The sequence below is a fragment of the Pezoporus flaviventris genome, unplaced genomic scaffold (genome assembly GCF_033815535.1).
Source record: "Pezoporus flaviventris isolate CSIRO_AGI_PZ_B2104156 unplaced genomic scaffold, CSIRO_AGI_Pfla_v1 ptg000023l, whole genome shotgun sequence".
Taxonomy (NCBI): Eukaryota; Metazoa; Chordata; class Aves; order Psittaciformes; family Psittacidae; genus Pezoporus; species Pezoporus flaviventris.
In genome coordinates, this window is record NW_026892571.1 from 15,996,057 (window position 1) to 16,015,324 (window position 19,268).

At 47.9% G+C, this 19,268-nt stretch overlaps 1 protein-coding gene across 3 annotated transcripts in view; it reads left to right on the forward strand.

Annotated features, from left to right (window-relative positions):
- Positions 1–19,268, forward strand: part of KLHL3 (kelch like family member 3) — a 46,673-nt gene that overhangs the window by 3,259 nt on the left and 24,146 nt on the right. The window contains exons 1-4 of one of the 3 annotated variants that reach the window (XM_061457018.1): positions 1,234–1,354; positions 8,529–8,645; positions 11,543–11,649; positions 16,944–17,065. In XM_061457018.1, the coding sequence (XP_061313002.1) occupies positions 1,341–1,354; positions 8,529–8,645; positions 11,543–11,649; positions 16,944–17,065 (360 nt within the window). In that variant the 5' untranslated portion in view covers positions 1,234–1,340. Of the gene's footprint in view, positions 1–1,233; positions 1,355–8,528; positions 8,646–11,542; positions 11,650–16,943; positions 17,066–19,268 lie in introns of those variants that run through there. The other 2 variants (XM_061457020.1, XM_061457019.1) reach the window with 2 other exon arrangements.

Genomic DNA, 19,268 nt, shown 5'->3' on the forward strand with positions numbered 1-19,268 from the left:
ATTACAATAAAAATGGCAAATGTGGTTTAATCCAGTGCTTTGGGCTAAAGAGCACCTGCAGTTTAGAAGGAGCCAGCATGTATTTGTTCTGATGGATTACACAGAAGGACAGCAAGATTTTTGTCAACTGGGGAACTGGAAGCTAGATACTACTTTCCGCAGTGGGACTAGGGAAACCTTGGTGTGGTTGGGACCTTCAGCAGGTCCAAGCATCACCAGGCCTCTCCTGCTGCTGCCCTGTGCATGGGCTTGACTGGAGATTTTCAGTCTGCTAAAATCCTATCCAAGGCCTGAAATCATTAGGGGCCCATTCAGCTCATCCACCATCTCCACAGAGGCCAGCTCTTGAGTTTAGGAGGAGACAGCACTGATTTAAGGACCAGGATCAACAGCAGAAAGATGGATGGATGGGTCTGGAGAACAAGTGTGATGAGGAACGGCTGTGGGAACGTTGGTGTTTAGCCTGGAGAGAAGAGGGCCTCTTCAGTTACCTGAAAGGAGCTTGTAGTGAGGTGGGGTTGGTCTCTTCTCCCAAGTAACAAGTGATAGGACAAGAGGAAACAGCCTCAAGCTGCACCAGGGGAGGTTTAGATTGGATAGTAGGAAAAATGTCTTCACCGAGATGCTGCTTAGGTATTGGAACATGGGTACTGGAGGAGGCTGTCCAGGGCAGTGGTGAGTCACCATCCCTGGAAGTGTTCAAAAAGTGTGTAGATGAGGTCCTCAGTGCCATGGGTTAGTGATGGCCTTGGCAGCGCTGGGGAGCGGTTGGACTTGATGATCTTAAAGATCTTTTCCAACCCGGTTGGTTCTATGGATTGACGGATGGATGTGTGCTGGAAGGACCAGAGCTGCTCCCCCCCCGGGTGCCAGCTCTGTCCCGTGGCGCTGCCCGCTGTGTTCCCGCTCTGTCCGTCGCTAGAAGGGCTCGGGGCGGTGCTTTGACCCGTTTTGTCCCCCGCTGCCGCAGCCGGGGTCGTGCCCGCGGCTTTAAGCGGAGCCGGGGCCGGGAGGGCGCTCTGGGGGCCGGGCCGGGCGGTGCGGAGCGGAGCAGAGCGTCCTGCCCTGTCCTCCCTCCCTTCCCTCCGCCGCTGCCGTTGCTCGGAGACGATCGCAGCTCACCGGGGGAGGCGGCTGCGCGGCGGCGGGGGGCGGTGCGGCTGCAGCGGCGCTGGTGGCGGTGGCTGCGGCGGGGAGCGCCGGGATCGCAGCGCTCCGCTCCCGCAGTAAGCGGCCCGGGGCGGGGCGGCCGCTCGCAGCCATGCGGGGCCCGGAGCGCTGAGCCTGCCCCGCCGCCCGCCCCGGCCCCGGCCCTGGCCCTGGCCCCTCCGCGCCGCACGATGGAGGAGGAGAGGTGGGTACCGCGGCGGGGCTTTGTGTCCGCCGCTCGGAGGGGAGCCGTTCCCTGGGGATGGAGCTCCCAGGGACGCGGCTTGCGGGGATACCCCCCCCCCCCCCCCCCATCTCCGACCCACTCCTGCCCGCTTGCAGAAGCACCTTCAGCGATGCGCGCTGCCCTTCCATGGCTGGATGTTGCACTGTCATGGTGACAGGCTGCTTCGAACCGTATCCGCACAGCGGAGGAGCGGAGAGGAGAGGTTTTCCCTTTGGATGTGTTAGATGGGAATAACGAGATGGGTGAGAGGCTGCTCGGGGGCTGTTTGCGGTCTGGTGCGCTGCAGGGTCGACAGGACATGCCTCGCAAAGGCTTGTATCTGCTTTGCGTGTACCTGGAACTGACTTGGGCATTCAGCTGGGGATGTTCCCATTGATATTTGCTGCGGGTTTAAGTCATGAATGAAACCGGGTAACGTCTGTGGAGCCTTCAGGGATCGATTTACCTGTCTGTGTACGTGGAGTCTGTCCGCGGGTGCTACAACAGGCAGGAGGGGATCCCGTGTCTCCCTCGCGTGGGAGCTGGGCCACGTAGACTTTATTCCCTGCAAGGCAGCTGTTTTGCTCCAAAAGCTGTATGCGGAAGGGCTCGCAGAGTCTACCTGATGTGTAAAAGAGGTTATTGTTATGCATGGACTTCGTAGATGCCAGAGGGACATTGGGTGTTTCGGCTCTGCCTTCATTCTTCCTCCCCTCTGTCGGGCAGCCTTTCTCTCGCTTATACAGCGTCAAACTAAACATGAAGCTGGCTGGGGTTTGGGATTTTGGTGTTTCTTTACAAAACAGGATATGCCGAGTGCTTCCATTTGTGCTGGTGACCTTACAGGGGGTGGGGGAACAGAGAGGGGGGCTCGACCTGCTGGTAGTGCTAATGGCCAGGGCTTGGCAGAAGTTCTGTTTAAATATGATCCATTGGAAAATCAAACAGGGGTCAACCTCCAAATTCTGGGAATGTTCCCTCTGCCGAGGGAAAACACTGGCAGCAGCCAGTGGGAGCTGCTTTGCAAGCCCCGAAGGGCAGTTTTCTACCCTTATGTGACCCAAAGGTTGGAATTGTTTGTGTATTTCATGTGCAAAACAAAGCTTTCAGCCTGCCGTGTCCCTCTTTAAATGACACTGTAGGGCTTCGGCTTCCCGTAAGGGTGTGAATGGCATCTCTGGATATTAATCCAGACAGCAATTAATTTCAAGTAATAGCTTGTCATGCTTGATACTAGCCCACGGAATGGATTTTCCTTCTTTTATACATATATAAATGAGCCTAGTGTTTGAGGAAGTGGAGCAAGGCTGTTTTGATGCCCCAGGTTGGGATCATCCCTGGCACTATTACTTATTACCTTTATATTCTGGTTACCAGCAATGGTCTTATTTTGACTGGAGGCCTTTAGCTGGGAAAAAGTCATTGGGAAAGTACCTGGACTGTTTTGCTTCATCCTTTTTCCCCAGACCATCTGTTTTTAGGACAGGAAGGACCATCCCCATCAGCACATTCTCTGCCTCTGGAAGTGAGGAATGATTACCCAAATTGCTGCTTGTATTTCTAGTGTTCAGGAAGGGGAAGGCGGCCCTGAACTGGTTGTGGGCAGTAGTAATGTGGCTGGAAATACTCACCTGCTTTGTGGTGCGAAAGGGCACGTTGTGTGGCTCTGTGCTGGGGCTGCTTTGTCTGCTCTGAGCAAGCCTGGGAGGAGGAGGTGTTAAAATGACCTTGATGTGTGAGCGCCGTGGGTTGGTTTTGTTCTTGTTTTGTACCTTTGCTTCATATTTCAACTCAGATGTGTGTCATGCAGATTAAACCTCAAATTTTGCTCTGTGGCGTTCACAACAGCACAGTTCCCTCTGGTTTTTAATGTTGCTGCTTTGCCCATTTTTGTAGCGGGTGAGGAACACGTTGTTGATGCTCACATCACCTCTGACACTGGTCCTGAGCCTGCCCGGACTCAAATATCCTGATAACCTGCACATCCGAGTGGTTCAGTGGTATCATGTGCCCATGTCGCTGCACATGGGCAGCAGCAGCAGCTGGGGACAAGGGGAATTTAACCTAAAACATCCACATTTGGCAAGAAATAATTTCAGAATCCTGTTTTCCTTTTACTGTGCTGATGGGAGCTTTCATTTTATGGAGAAATTACATAAGGTGTGGGACTCTGATTCTGAATGTGCAAGATGTATTGGAGCTTCAATAGGAAAACAACCCTGGAATGCTGTTTTTGGGGGATAAAGAATTAAAGTGCTTGTAATTTTAACTTTGAGAAATACAATATTTGGCCTTGAAAGCAAATGGTGTTCTTGTATTCGAGTTATTCTGTGTTGTTTCCATTACTAGTCAGCAAAGACTTTTCTCCTCAGTAGTTCCTGAGGTCTGTTTTTCCCCTGAGGTCTCCTTTGATATGAATATCCTTTTTGGGGGCTGTTGTGTACCAATTGTGTGTTTTTCTAAGCTGATCTCTCCATGTTGATGGAGGCACTGAAAAAAGTCAACAAAATAAGCAAATAATATTGCTATTAAAAAGCCCATAATCCTTTCCATTCTGCTTCCTCCCATATGTTTAATGAGAATATGTTTCTCTGAAATCCTTCCCAAATCCATCTCAGGCTTTGGATTCCTTCAGTCATGTTTTTTTTACTGTCTCTGTTTATACCTAAAGGGAAATGCAGAAACTGAGATTTTTATGAAGAAGCCATTACACTGACACCTCTTACTGTGTCTGCCTGACTTGAGAAATAGAACTGTTGGGCACAATATATTTGCACCATGATTTTGGCCATGGATTCTAAACAGAGGGTTGTGCCAGTTAAGGTAAAATGATTTTTCATGTGCAAATACTAAATATTTTAGTCTCCATTTATTTTAGTAGAAGCATTTAAGTTTTGATCGCTAGTAGATGCTATTGGGCGTCTATCAAATTTATAGATCAGAGCTGTGTCAAACCTCTCAGAGACTGAACATTAACATTTTAAGGGTGATGGCTGTAACATATCCCACAAAGAAGCTCCATTTGCTTCGAGAATTTACAGTCAACATGTCACTTTTAAGTCCACACAAGGAGATGAATTGCCTGTGAGGTGTTGGATTGCTTGTCATGAGAGAGGGCAGGTCACTGAGCCCTGACAGTGTGATGGGACCTGTGATGGGACAGGAGAGCAGATCCCAGCCTGTGCCATGCAGTCAGGAGATGAGAGCAGCTCTCAGAGACCTCCCCAGTGCTGCTGATTGGCACGAGGCTGAGCTGGACATGCTCCACCATCTCTCCAGTGTAAGAAGGACTGAAGGAGAGCACGTTTGAGATCTTCCCCTTCTTTAGGGTGAACTCCTGGCTTGCATAAAGCCAGTGGTAGGATTGGTTTTGTCAGAGCTGGGATTTTTGTTCCTGGGGTTTACCAGCTCCGTGCACAGCAATAATCTTGCCAGGGGACAGTTTAGCTCTAAGGAAGGCTTTTATTCTTTCACGTAATCTACAAAGACATCTGTAATTACTGCTGGTAACTAAGGCAACCCAACTTTATAGCTGGTACATGCGTGCAGCACAGCCACGGGTTATGGGGTTTAAAATACCTTTCTGCTGGTTGGTATGTGGCCATGCTCAGGCAGGAGCTGTGAGCTGAGCCCTGCTAGTGGGTGTTGGAGAGGAGGAACATGGTTTGAGCAGTGATTAGCTTCTCTGGCTTAGCTGGGGCCTCTCAAATCAGGGTTCTTCCTGGGGGACAGCGTTGAAAGGCTGTGCAGGAGGTGGTGGTGAGGTTGGTGCTCTTTGAAAGGCAGAGCCTCTTTGCTTATTTTAGGAGAATCCTGCTGTGTCCCTAATGAGGATGTTCATCTAGCCCAGGGAAATGAAATCATTTGTCCATTTGCTCGGTGCATGGCCTCAGATAGCCCAGGAATAGAACAAATAGCTGGTGGCAGCTTGCTTGAGTGTCCTGCTGGTGCGGTAGGACGTCAGCCAGGCAAATGTGAAGGTGCTGGGGGAAAAGTCTCCTTGGTCATAGGGTGCAGGAGCTCTGGTCCAGCACATCTGGGTGTTGTCAGCTGGTACCTTTGATCAGAGGACCCTTTTCCTCCTTTGCTTTGCTCCATTAATATAATAACAGCATAATAACTGTAATAATTCTTAGTGTTGTGGGGGAGAACCCCTGTGCAATGCACTGGTTCGGTCTTCTCAGAGGTAGTTTTTGCTTTTGCAGGTTGAATTTTTCTTGGAGCATTTGGGTTCTTGCATTTCGCCATTGGAAATATGTTGGTGATCTCTGACAGTGCGGGCTTGGGGGTGTGAAATCTTTCTCCCAGATATACTCATCCTCTGCCCATTACTGGAAGGCAGCTCTGTGAAAGCAGCTCAGAGATGAGTTAAAGGCTCTTGGCCATTGGTTTTTCAGATGTGTTTTTTATGAGTCATATGGAAAAAGACCTCTAAATAGCTTAACTTGGGGTTTTCTTAACAAAGTTCTTAACCAGACAATCCGCAGTATTTTCTTATGGTGAGCCTGTGGCGGAGTGGGGAATCCACCCTGCTAATAGAGCTGAGCCTGTCTCTGGTAGGAGGCTTTTTAGGAAGAACTGTTTGATCTTTCTCAGGAATTCTGAAACGAGGTTTTTGCTTTTAAAATACACAAGCATTGGTGTAAACTGGACAGATGTTGGTGGAGTGGGGGCTTTATGAAGGCTTGTTGATCTGACATTTACTTTGGTGTTCGCTGAAACTTACCATGTCTGTTGAATTGCATCTTTTGCCAGTGGTAAAGCTTGGACCTAATCATTGGTCCCTGGCACTGGAGGGCTAATAAATACATAAATCTCAGCGGTATGCTTTCCACTGTTAAGGAATCCCTGTGATTTTTGTGTGCATCATTTGATGATGGATCCTGTAGGTCTGTCTTTGATTGTGATGGCAGCAGTGTTTGGTGGCGGAGGGGCTGTCCCGCCTGCAGTGATGGGTAGAGCTGTCACCGCTGCTGCCTTTCGCTTTCACTTTCCTATTTTGCGTTTCTTTCTGTTTTGGTTGTTTTGTTTGCTTCCTGTGCGTGCTTTGGCTTTGGAGACTGAAAGCTCAATGAAGTCACTTGTGCTTCCACAGCTTCATCTTTCAACCCTTGGCTCCGGTATGCTGTAAGGGTATACACTGGGGTGTTTAACGCTGTGGTCAAACTTCACTTGGTCTGAGATTTCAACCAGGGCTTTTGATAGATCCAACACTGAGGTGTACCTGAATTTGGCATGTCCCTGGAGCAAGGAGACTCTTTCACTGTGATGTGCAGACCTGAGTGCTGCTGCTGCTGCTCTGTGCTTATGAATGCTGCTGGCCATACATACGGCACAGAATGAGTTCGGCTTTCCTCAGTGATAGAAGAGCTGGTTGTGTCATTGCCTGGTGCAGTCCCTTGAATACTGAACATTTATCACGAGGTACTCTTCTTCCTGAGGTTTTTTCCCTTTCAATCCAGCCATGCTACACTAATTGGATGACGATTATAACAGAGCCTGGGAAGTTGTCTCCCGCACTGGGACATGTGCTGAGTGATGCTGTGCTCAGCCTTGCGGCTTCACTTACCACTGAAAATACTTCACTTGCTCAGCAAAGTGAAAGAATTGGACTTGGCTGGTGGTTGGCATTAACCTTTGTGTCGGGCACAAAGCTGGAGGCCACTCAGTCTGCAGGCGTGTATTCAAGCTGCGTGCAGCTTCGCTGCTATTCAGTGGCTTGCTTCTAAGGAGGAGGACAGTGCAACCCACTGAAGACAGCTAGGGGCAAAGAGCTTTGTGTGGTCTCAGGGGACACGGTGCTGGTAATGGGGTCTAGTGTTCAGCAAGGGCTTCACACCCTGTGAAGGTGTAAATGGTGAATAATTGTGTGTTTTTCAAAGGAAAAATGGATAGATACACATGTGCATGCATAGAGGCTGGAAGGCTGTTCTGGGGGAAGATTCTTCCACACCTCTCCGGCTTTGAATCCTTCTTCAGACATCATCTTCTGGTCACTGGTAGAACCATGGCGCTGGGCTGCCCAGGCTGTTGGTTTAACCTGATTCAGCCTTTTTTTACTGTGATACAAGCCCAGCCAAAAAGGTGGTAGGGGGGAAGGGACAGATGTGAAGCTGAGGGAGACTGTATTGGAAGGAAAACTCCCAATAAGGTCTCTAGTCAGGTGTATGGTGGTGATGGGGGTTACCTCCTGAGGTCTGCCTTTGCCTGAGGTCTGCTTTTCAGATGGACAGCCTTGCTTGGCTTGCCTTGTTTGCGTTTGCCTGCTGGCAGGTTGGAGGGGTGAGCTGTGGGTTCAAGCAGAGCAGGGACCTGGCTCTAAATGCTGCTGTTTTCATAGGCAGAGACCTTTAGCTCTGAGTGATTTCTCACACTTAGATCAGGGAGGTAGAGATATTGACCCGATGTCAATTCCATATAAAGAGCCAGTGCTCCCAACAAAGCAATGAGGACACGTATGTGCCTTAGGCACCTGTTGGCCTGGTTAAGCACAGCGCATAACTGGGTGCCTCTGGTTTGACATTACCTATATAACTGGTGGTTCTGGTAGGCAGGTCTGGTTTAATGATTCCTTCTATACATTTTAGTGGCACTAAACAGACCTGTTTCTAAAATGGAAATGGAATGTGGCTCTGTAATGCTTGGGAAGCTGTGCAGGGAGTTTTAATGGTCCTTTTCTACTTGCCTCTGTAGAGGACGATACAAATCATGTATTGTGTGCTGGCATTTTTCAGATGGGACTTTAAAGACTAGACTTCTCTTTCTCTGTATGGATGTTAAAGTATCCGTGGTACCCTGGTAGTTCCCAGTGCTGAAGTCTCTTTCTATTCAGTGAGGTAATTATGTCCTGGCTTGAATTTCAACTTATACTGCTTTCCTGGCCTGAAGCCTGTGAGGCTGGGCTTTGTCCTCAAGTGTTTGGCACTTTCTCCTTTTCTTCCCTGCTGACTGAAATGTGGGCTGGGTTGGCTTTCGACATCCATACAGAAGTAGCTGTGTTTTGTGATGCTCTTCATATGGTGAACCTGAGCTGACTAACAAACATCCGAGGAACTCTGTGTATAATACCCTGTGCTGCAGTTTTATGATACTTCTTTTTTTTTAAGTGTCACTGAATCAAACTTTCTGCTCCTTTTTTTGTCCGTGTTTTCAGCGTTAAGCAGAGTGCCCGATCCTCCGAGACAGCTGAAGATGAAAAGGGCCAGTGCACAGTGACAGTCAACCCCTCTCACATGAGAAAAGCATTCAAGGTCATGAATGAATTGCGAAGGTATACTTTTGACTTAATGGACACCCTCTTTGGATTAGCAGAAATGTGTTGACTGGGACAGAAAGGCTCCTGGGACACTTAAAAGCAAATATTCTGTGCCATCTTTGTCACTAATGGTTACAGGCAGGCAATTAAGAGACAGCTAAAATATAGTGGTGGGTTGTTCTTCCCAGTCTCAGACCTCTCTATCAGCAGAAGGTAGCCAGCTATGGCTCAAAAACATTAGCTGAGCAATAGCTTTCATTTGCAGATGACAATTCATTTAGTCTTTTCCATTACTTACAGCAAATTCAGCTGTAAAGGGTGTTCTTAGCTAATGGTCTGAAAACCAATAATAGCACATTACAAACATTAAGACACCTCCGCGTAATTACAGACCAAAGATTATGAATGTTCTTGCTCTCTTTAACTGGCAGCGTCGCTCAATCTGGGCTCAGCACTCCAAAAGAGGGGGTGTAAAAAAGGCAACAACTCAGGAGGAATGTCAGCTCTCACCTGCAGATTGAAAACCCCTGATACTGGTTAAAAGAGAGCACCTTTGGTCTCTGCACAGCTACATGGGCACAGGGGGATGGAGCTGAAGAGCATCAGCAAGCAGAGTCTTCAAGATCCACTGTTACCGCATCAGCAGTGTGGTTGGTGGTATCGGTTGAACCTGAGCTGTGTCTTGGCTGTTGTTATGCCATGCACCACCTAGAAGTTCAGTGGGCATTTCTCAGACTAGTTCATTTGAGTCCTTTACCATTCAAATAGAGACTTAGAAACACAAGTTTTAAAGAATTCCTGTGGGAAGTACGTGTCATACACATGGATGTATGTGCTCCCACACGATCCAGGTGGTATGATGAAAGCAGATAACATCCTTTACTCTTCCTGCATGCTCAAAGTATTTGAGCTGTAAGAACCACCTCTCTTCTGTGGATTAAGTGGTTTCCCCATATATATAGTCTCTGGTGTGGAGAAGGCTTAGGAATGTCTTCTTCCACAGATGCCTGACAATGATTCTTGGTTGCATAGGAACAGAAAATGGAAATAACCTTCCCTTGTAACAATTACATGGAGTGGAGTATGACATTTCTTGTTAAATTAACATCCCTCTAGTCCTTTCTTGGTCCTAAAAGCAAAGGATCTGAAAGTAGAGGTTTGTGCAGCTATATTCAGGAATCTATTGTGCTGCTTTTATTCCTTTGTTAATGGAAGTGTAGTGGGAATAGCTGGAGAGGGACAATATTTCCTAGTGCCTGTAGTTAACCAGATCTTGTGCAATACAGCAGTGGTAAAACATGTCTATTGTATGCGTGTTGAGGTTGTGATCCGTTAAGCTGCCAACCGTGTTAACAGCTACCTTGAATAATAGTGCCTCCATAGTGCCTCCATTCACATGCATGCAGAAATCTCATACAGAGGGTCTAGGAAAACCTTGCTAAGCCTTTAATCTCTTTGCTATATAGTATCATAGAACTGTTTAGGTTGGAAAAGACCTTTAGGATAGTTGAGTCCAATTGTTAACCCAGCACTGCCAAATCCCCCACTTAAACCATGTCCCCATGTGCTACTTATGTTGCTCACTTGAAATTTTTAGCTTTCAAATGTAGATGAAATTAATTTCGTGAGTGGTGCTTTAGATAACTGTAGTCCAAAGAGGAATTGGGCAGAGCACTCTTTGCATAAGCTGAAGGAAATGAGGAAGCCTCCATTAAGAGGTTGTTAAAGGGCTCCCCTCATTGTCATGACCCCTTCCAAACTGGGGTGAATGTAGAGCACAGACTGCCAGTTCCTACTTTCTTCCTGTTTTTCAACTATAACCCTCCATTTCACATATGTTTTATTCATGTATTCCAGTATATGGAGAAGAGGAAACATACCAAGTCCATTAGAAGCTCTGTGTTTATTTGATACGCAGTTTCCTAAAGACAAAGTGCAGTGTGGTGATAAGCATTTCTGAAGAGAAGGCAACATCTAGATTCACAGACCCTGCTCCTTTTTCAGGCTTGACATTTGAAAAGAACACCCTCATTTTGCATTTGTATGCTCACACATCTTAAACCAACTTATGGGGAGGCTGAGCACTTCGAGCTGTTGGCATCTCCAGAGCCCTGTGCAAACATTAACTAATGAATCCTCAAAGGACATACGTGGGGTAGCAGAAAAGGTCAGTAGTTAATGAAGTGACTTTTCCAAAGCTGCACAAGGAGTCACTGGGGGAGCTCAGAACTTTTTTGGTTTCTGTTTGGAAACCAGTTCTTTATCCCAGTGACTCTTTAATCCCAGACTAATTCATGTGGTAAACCAAGTCCTCAGGCCCATGGATAAACACCAGTGACTGACATCTCCTCACTGAGGCAGCCTCTGCAGTGGCTGGTGCCAGGAGCTGTTTTGGTGGTCATGTTCTTCAGGGACAAACATGTAAGGAAGTACAGAAATACCTCAGTGTTCCCACTCTATCTTTCTCCTATGGAAGGATGAAAGCACTTGCATGGATGTTTCTTGTCTTATAGATCTAGTAGAGCATGGCTTCATATAGTGCCCCAAACTCTTAGGCTTTTCTGTGTCTTCTCCAAGCCGCACTTGTTTGAGGGGTGGAAGGAGCCCCTTCCCCATCCGTTCTTTGGGCAGCATATATAGTTTGGCTTCCAGATTGATTTATTTTGTTCTGGGAAAAGCAGAACCACAGGCAGGGCTGCAGACTAAAAGATTCATGCTTTCCTTTGTGTGCAAACACTGATAAGACCTGATAGCTGAAGGATTAGGGGACCTTCTACTGGGATTTGGCAGAAGCTCAGGTGCCTTGTCTGTAACAGCAGGTCTTCTGCTTGCTTTTTCAGGCTGCACTGATGTAGCTTTCTGCCTGACCAGCAGTTCTGAAATGACCTTTGTCTTTCCTGGTGTTCTTCCAGCAAACGGCTCCTGTGTGACGTGGTGATTGTGGCTGAAACTGTGGAGATGGAAGCGCACCGCGTGGTGCTTGCGGCCTGCAGCCCTTACTTCTGTGCGATGTTTACAGGTACTCTTCTTGACACCACACACTGTACCCGGGTTTAATGGGCCATTGCAAATGCAGGGGCTTCTGGCTGTGTCTCTGACAGGAGCTGAGCACGGGCAGTAGGCATGGCCTGCAGGGAAGGGGTTTTCTTAAGGAAGAAGTAGTATATGGTTAGGTCTGGAGCTTGCTGCCCTCGCTGGGTGATGCTAGTCATCCTTGACTAATTCCTTGAGGCATGGTGCATGGGTGTGGGGTGAGTAGGTAGCATGTGAGTCACAGCAAGGTTACTATGAGGTTTGGCCCACTGCTTTTTGGGTTGGTTTTTCCCTCCTTAACAAGACCTTGGGTCATGAAAACTCATCATTAACATCAAGCACGTGTGCAGTGCCCTAAATGCTCATGGTGCACATCAAAGGAGTAGCTGGCACAGGAGCTGTAGTTTGAAGGCTCAGCGCTGCTGATGCTGATTTGCAGTCACAGATGTTTAATCTCCCATGGCACTGTTTGCTGTTGCCCGAAATAACACCGTTGTTCTCTGGATCCCAGTGTGTTTTGGCAGCCTGATCTATTTTGGTAGCGCAACTTCAGTGTGAAGGGAAGAAGAGGACAAAATTCTTGCTCTGATCGCTTGATCCCTATAGCAGGTTACTTTGGAGGCAGTGCCCAGATGTGAGGCAGTGAGAAAAGCCATGCTAGTCCCAAAGCAGGGCAGGGACCAGCTTATTTAAATCATTCTAGCATTCTAGCATCCTTCTGTTGCACTCCTTTCCAGGAGCTGACTTAACCAAATACAAAGAAATGCTTGTACACTCCATGGGATGGTTGTTACCATGAGGTTTGAGTTTTGTCCCTGTTCCATGTCCCTTTGCCTGTGGTCTGGGAGTTGCTTCTTCCTTTTTAAAAGCATTGTGATTAGCTAGACCTTGGTTTATTTGCTTTGCTGGATGCAGAGCACAGTGTTTTGGGTGCTGAGGTGCTGGCACAGGGTGCCCAGAGAAGCTGTGGCTGCCCCATCCCTGGCAGTGTTCAAGGCCAGGTTGGACACAGGGGCTTGGAGCAAGCTGCTCTAGTGGGAGGTGTCCCTGCCTGTGACAGGGGGTTGGAACTGGAGGAGCTTTAAGGTCCCTTAAAGCAAATGCTGCTCAGAGGTGACTGTTGGTGCACGGCACCTTGAGGAAGACCTGCGAGTGCTTGTGATGCTCCTTCCTGATGAGAAGTTTAGGAAAGAAAAGTGATTGTCAAACCCCTCTGCTCCTTAGAGGTCACCCTATTGGGAAGGTGGTGGTGTGGGGCTGCTTGTGTTTCCATGCAGGAATTCTCCGGGCCGTGTAATCCCTCACGCTGTGAGTTAAACAGTAATCAGCTAACCACCATCATGTGGCTGGCTCTGCAGCAGCCCCGGGTTGGGTGACAGCTGGTCCCTGGGGGCAGTGGGTCACACAAAGACCAGTTCTCCCTTTGCTTTTGGTCTGGTCCCAGGTTTCTAAGGTGCTAATCTCTCTGTTGTAAAGACAGAATGCATGATGTTCTTCCAGTTGTGTGGTGGTTCACTCTCTGGAGGGGGATATTATAAAGTCACAGCTTGAGTAGTGGTTGGTTGTCAGGGCTTGGTTGTTTGGAGTTTGTTTCTGCACATCAGCCAAGCAAAACAGTGGCTTGGGGCAGCCACACCACATGGGTGTTTGCAGGATGGGCAGGAGCTGCTTGTGCACGCTCTGTCTGCACCAGAGGAGCCAGTTTGTGGGGGCACATGGAGCTGGAGGGCCCCTGGCAATGCCAACAGCAGCATGGTAGTGAGTGATCAGTGTAAAGCTGTGAACAGTGAGAAACAGACTGAGACCTTCAGCTCATCCCTCTTTGCCTGATGCTTGCTATGTGTGCCCTGTCCCTGTAAGTGGCCTGACTTGGGACCTTGGGGGTCTTTCCTAAACTATCTAGTGTCCTTTGGTCAGCTAGTCCACTTTGAAATAGCTTTGGGAAGTCTGATAAGCAGGCACATGTTCCATTTGTATCTTAGACTGCTGAAGGAGAGATAGCACCCAGCACTTCCTCATTGAGTGTCCCTTCCCATACAAGCTTTCTAAGAGCATTTTGGATGGTGGCAGCTCCTCATTGGCACCATTCTCTGGGGATGATTTGGGACAGTAATTTCTGTCCATTTAGAAGAAAACCCAGTCATTTCAGAAAGGACAACAGATACTTCAGTGGTGCTGCCAGGACTGCTCCTGTGAGATACCCAGGGGAGCTTCAGCAGTTCTGAAGAAGGAAGCAGAAATCTCCCTTGTAGGTCTTGTGTGCCGCTTCCGAGCGCTCGTGCCATGCATGAGAGCCTGTGGTTTTGTTATCCAGTGCACTCGTGTGCTCCTTCAGCATATCTCTGACTTGGGGAACAACAAAAGCTGTAGAAAGCAGGGAAGCCTCTCTGGTGCACAGTCCGTAGGAGGCAGGGCAGGCTGCTGTGCAGGGTAAACAAGGCACTGTGGGCTGCTGTGGTTTTGACTGTGGTTTATCTTGTGACAAGGCAGGAGAGCTCTGCGCACTCCCTGCCCTCATGAGCAGAGGGGAATGGAGAAAGCACTGCAGGGTGTTGAGGGTGATGCATGGAAGGCCTTGTCTTTACAAGGGGCTGGTGTTTGCAGTCTGTCCCCTAAAGAGGGTCTGTTTGGAGCCACTCTGCCTGTTTACCTGCTTTACTCCCTCCTACCCTGCTCCTTGTGTCTGCCTGACTGCAGCAGTGTGGGGTCAGAGTCTGTGCAGTGCCTGGTGCAGGGCAGCCCTTATGTATGAGATGGTGCTAGTGCCTTGAATTACTCTGTAATTAAGGTGTCAGGTAAGGTTTGAGTCTTGAGGTGAGACATCCTCCAGGGTGGGTTTTGTGAGCTTTAAAGTGTGGGTGCTTTTTCCTGAAGGGGTGTAGGATAAGATGCCCAAATGGACCTACCATTTCGCTGCCCTCAGCCATGCTTCAGAGGCTGCATTTGCCTTGGGTCTGTGTCTGGAGAAGGGTCAGCTTGTTGCCTGCTCCTGTTGTGCACTGACCCCTACCTTGATTCACTTCTGTCTTCAGGTTCTTCCTTACTCCACAGCATTACCTTGGGTGCTATGGTTTAGTGTGAGGTGTCCCTGCCCATGGCAGGGAGGTTGGCACTTGATGATCTTAAGGTCCTTTCCAACCCGAACTATTCTATGATTCTATGATTACAGACATGCCCAGAACAGCTCCCTCAGACAAAGTGGCAGGCACTTGATCACACCAGCGTGGCTGGAGGGGCTGGATCCTATCCAACCATGAAGCCCAGCACATGAGACTCCCTTTCCTCATGGTGTGCAGGGCTGTTACCAGAGCAGAGGAGGCTGTTAGCATGCAGGGCCAGCAGCTTGCTGGTGGGTGTGGGAGCCCACACAGCCTTTATTTTTGTTGCCTGTATCACATGAACACTGCAAAGACAGATGATGTTATCGGATCGGTCCCTCCAGGCTGTTTCTGTGTTGGGCTCTGCGTGCTCCAAGCCTGCCCTTGGCCCCCGGGGTCCTGGTGACAGGGCTCCAACTGCTCCATGTGTCCCAAGGTGGGTGCTCCACAGGCATCTCCAGCTCTGTGGGGGCTGATGGGGACTGGCCTGTTCTCAGAAGCCCCCTCTCATCTCTGGAGATGTTTGGGGTTTTTTTGGGGAGGAAGGAAGGGAGTGAAGGCGATGACATTTTATCAGCTAGGGTCCTACCTGCTTTGAAGGCCTCCCAGATGTAGGTCACTGATCCCTTTGTACTTGTGCATTGGTATTCATGAACTTCTCTGGATAACTTTTTACTGTTTAATTTTAAAAATTGAATTTGGGGCAAATATTATTTGAGTCAACATTTCCCTTGGGATGTTGTTGGCTCTGCTAATACTTATGCTCTTGACCCCACTCCTGTTATTTACCTCCTTATTGGCATAAGTGAAGCCTGCAAAGGTCAGTTTCCAGGATCCAGATTTTGCTCAAGCTTGGACCCCCTTTAGCATCTGACTGCTGTGCACTTAATGTGCCATGGCCGCGTCTTGTCACACACTGTGCTGAGATGTAGGCTGTAATTGCCTCTCCCATCGGCTGCAGGAACTACTTTTCCTCTTAATCCCACAACAGCAGTGAGTCACCAGGTTTCTTAGAGTAGTGATTATTCATGCCCAGGGTTAAGAGTTGACATTGCTTCGTGCTCTCCTTTGTTTAGCTTTGTTCTTTCACTTACCCATTTCTTTCTGCTTGGGAGTTGGTTCTTTCTTTTCTGTGGTTCCTCAAGATCTCGGTGATTAAAACGTGGGTGAGGTCACTGTGTGCGTGGATGCTGGAGAAGCCCTGCTGAGCTCCTTCTCCTCCTCCACACAGTTTGCTTTTGTTCCTGTGACGTACTCCTGTTACGCATGGGGTATGTGTGTATGGTGCCTGCACTGCGCATTGACCGTAACAGCAATGGGGAAGGTGTGCATAAAGCACGGGTTCATGTAGAGGCTTTTACACAGATCTGGGTTTTACTTGTATATTCATAGGGGAAATTATTGCTCTAGTTCTGTGCTAATTACATATTTTAAGTTATATATTTGGAGGAACGGTGCAGTTTGGCTCCAAAGGTTGCTTTGCTTCTGAGGTGTGAGGTTGGGAAGGCGAGAGGTGAGAAATACAGCTTCCTGCAGAGATGCTTTGTGTGGGGTGTAGCTGTGTGGACAGGTTACAGCAGGGTAGATTAGGAGAGGAGCTTGCAGTGCACTGCGTGTAACCGCTAGCATGTGTGCTTGGTGCTCTTTCTAAAGAGAGCGTAATGCTGCCTTGCTTTTGTTGTAGGGTATACCTCAAAGCACCCTAATTTAGCTGTTGCAGCTTACTTATCTACCCCTCCATACATATTAAATATATAAATATATATATATATATATATATATATATATATACATACTAAAAGCCCTTCTAAGACTTGTCCACACTCTCTTTGACTCTGTCTCCGTGCTGAGACGTGGTTGAGGGTCTTGGTCATACTGGGAGTTTTTTAGGCCCTATGTGTGTTTGAATGCAGGTGAGCCATGGCAGTTTTTTTTCTGGTAAGAAATAGAGCTCGTTGCATTTATTGACTTATTTTACACTAGTGTCTTCAAATGTTGAGGTGCTTTTTAGGTAGCATTAGGAAGCTTCTGGGAATCTCACTGGCTGTCCTATGATGGTCGTAGATAGTGCCAGTGTCTTTTAGTCAGATGCTGGGACAATGTGCTGGATGTGTGGGGAGCATAGTTCTGCGTAGAGGTCCTGCAAAGCAAGCTATAACTGTCCTTTTGCAATGAATTTCAGGAGACATGTCTGAAAGTAAAGCCAAGAAGATTGAGATAAAAGATGTTGATGGGCAGACCCTGCGGAAGCTCATTGACTACATCTACACTGCCGAGATCGAGGTCACGGAGGAGAACGTGCAGGTAGGTCTGGTTCAGCATGGAGACCGAAGTGTAAAGCTTGAAACTCAAAGACACAGGTCCTTTTGGGGGTGAGTGATCTCTTCAGCTGTAGAAAGTAGAAGGCTGAGCTTGGAAAGAGCTACTTCAAGCCTCTGTTTAGTCTTGAGGCACTTTGCTGCTTTCCCCACGCTTAAGTCATGTTGCATTTAGCTTTTGTATTGAGCTTTTATAACAAGAGCAGGCATTTGCCTTCCAAGAAGCTGTGCTGACTTGTGGGTCAGTCTGTCGAAGGTCAGAACACACTCAAACAAGCAGTGAGTCAAATGCTGTTTTAAGGTCATGGCAGAGGAATCTGGCTGTCAGTTTTTGAATCCTTCTGGGTAGTTTGAGTTGTTTGGCAGAGCTTTGAGTCAACCACACTGTTCAGATGAGGCATTCTTCCTTTTTTCTTTGGTGTATGTGTGTGTACTCAGTCTTGAATTTCTTTGAGGTAAATATTTGTCCAGAAGTGGAAAGAGTAATTGAAAGGCAGCCTACAGATAAAGTGGGGCGCTCAGGAAGAGAGCGTTTTGCTGCATCACGTGGCTGTGGCTGCTGGTAAAGCTTTTTCTTTGACTCTGCTTGTATCTGTGGTAAGAAAATGGCTGTGTACTTAGGCACTGATTTCTGGAAGGGGTGCTGGGTGCTTGTGTGGGGCTGTGCTTTTTGGTTGGTCTTCTTCTTTGTTTGCAAGTGGCAGTTTGGATCTCTGTGACTTGGATGTTGGTCAGTGTCAGTGATGCTGGAGAGATGACCAATATTGCATTCTGTTGACCTAATTAACATGGCAAAATTAGACTGGCTCTGCTCGAAATGAGGTAGTTGCTGTGGATGGGACATGCTCTTCTGCTCTAGTCCTCTAGGGAGGATTCAGGTTCTTGCTGATCTGTTGCTCCTCCTGCAGAACTTGGACAAAACCCTGAGCTATGTCCACTCTGCAGCCTAAGCCCTGGGCCATCTTTCATGACCTAAGTCTGTTGGTGCTTTTCTTGCCCCTTCCACCCTCCAGTTTTACAAACTTGACTTTCTGGCACGCTCTTAACCTGACAGTTGTCACATTGGAAGAACTGTAGCCTCTGTTTGCCCTATGATGAGGCTGAGGGCGAGCAGCAAGGAGACTTTCAGGGTGTCATTACATCAAAGAAGCTGAGGTTCATACACAGCTGTGTGGGTCGCTTGGACTAGGTTTCTGCTGTGTAGCCCATGCTTAATTACAGTGTATAGCCAGGGTCATCAGGAGCTGAGATACATTACTTTGATGGGAAACTGGGATAGAGTTCCTTAGACCTCTGGGATCTTCCATTACTGGAGGAAAAATGTCATTTACACACTCTGAAACTGGTCTGTTTTTCTGTGGGAAACGTGCAGACTATATCCATGTGCTTCTGAAACGTATGCTTCCTTCCATGCTGCTGGTTGTTAGGTGGCCCAGGAGCACCCACGCAGCACGTGGGGTGTGCCATCTGCTGAGCTGGCCCCAGTTGGTTTGCTGAATGAAGCTCACTTGAAGTGACTACACGTGCTCTGGCTGCTTTCCCATGGGAGCATTTCAGTGCTTGAGTGCAGCTTTACCTGGTATAAGCAGTGCTGTGTGAGCTGGAGCAGGCTGCAGAGCCCAGTCCTGCTCTGTGCTGGCAGCATCGCTCTGCCCAGAAGGTCTTTGAAGCAGTCCAGATGTTACCTTTGCTGAACAACTGGAAAGCTATCTATCTTAGTAAAACCTAACCAAAGCCTGCCTTCTGTTTCTTAGGGATTGCAAAGAGTTAAAGCAAGAGTCCTGTCTATATTCTGGCTTTCATCTCTCAGACAGTAAGATAAAACAATGTGAGCTTGGTGGATACTAAGGTTTGGGCATAACATTTTTTGCCCAATAAGTAAAGTAGGTCCTTTTACTGCAGGATTTATTTAAATGACTACTCTGTGAGTAACTTTTTAGGCTGGAGGTAAATTAATCCGTGGGAGCTAAGAGATGAAGCTGATCTCATGCAAGATTAACTGACTAGTTTAAATTTTATGAAGTGTTAAAAATGTCCATGCTGCAGATGTTTGATGGAATTTAATATATTTTTGGTGATGAAACCAATAGTTTAAAGAGAAATTTCCATCCTGTCTCTGGGTGGTTTACCCCTGAACAGAATTCCATGCTGGAAAGATGCCTCTGTAGTGCCTGTCTGCATTGCTTCAG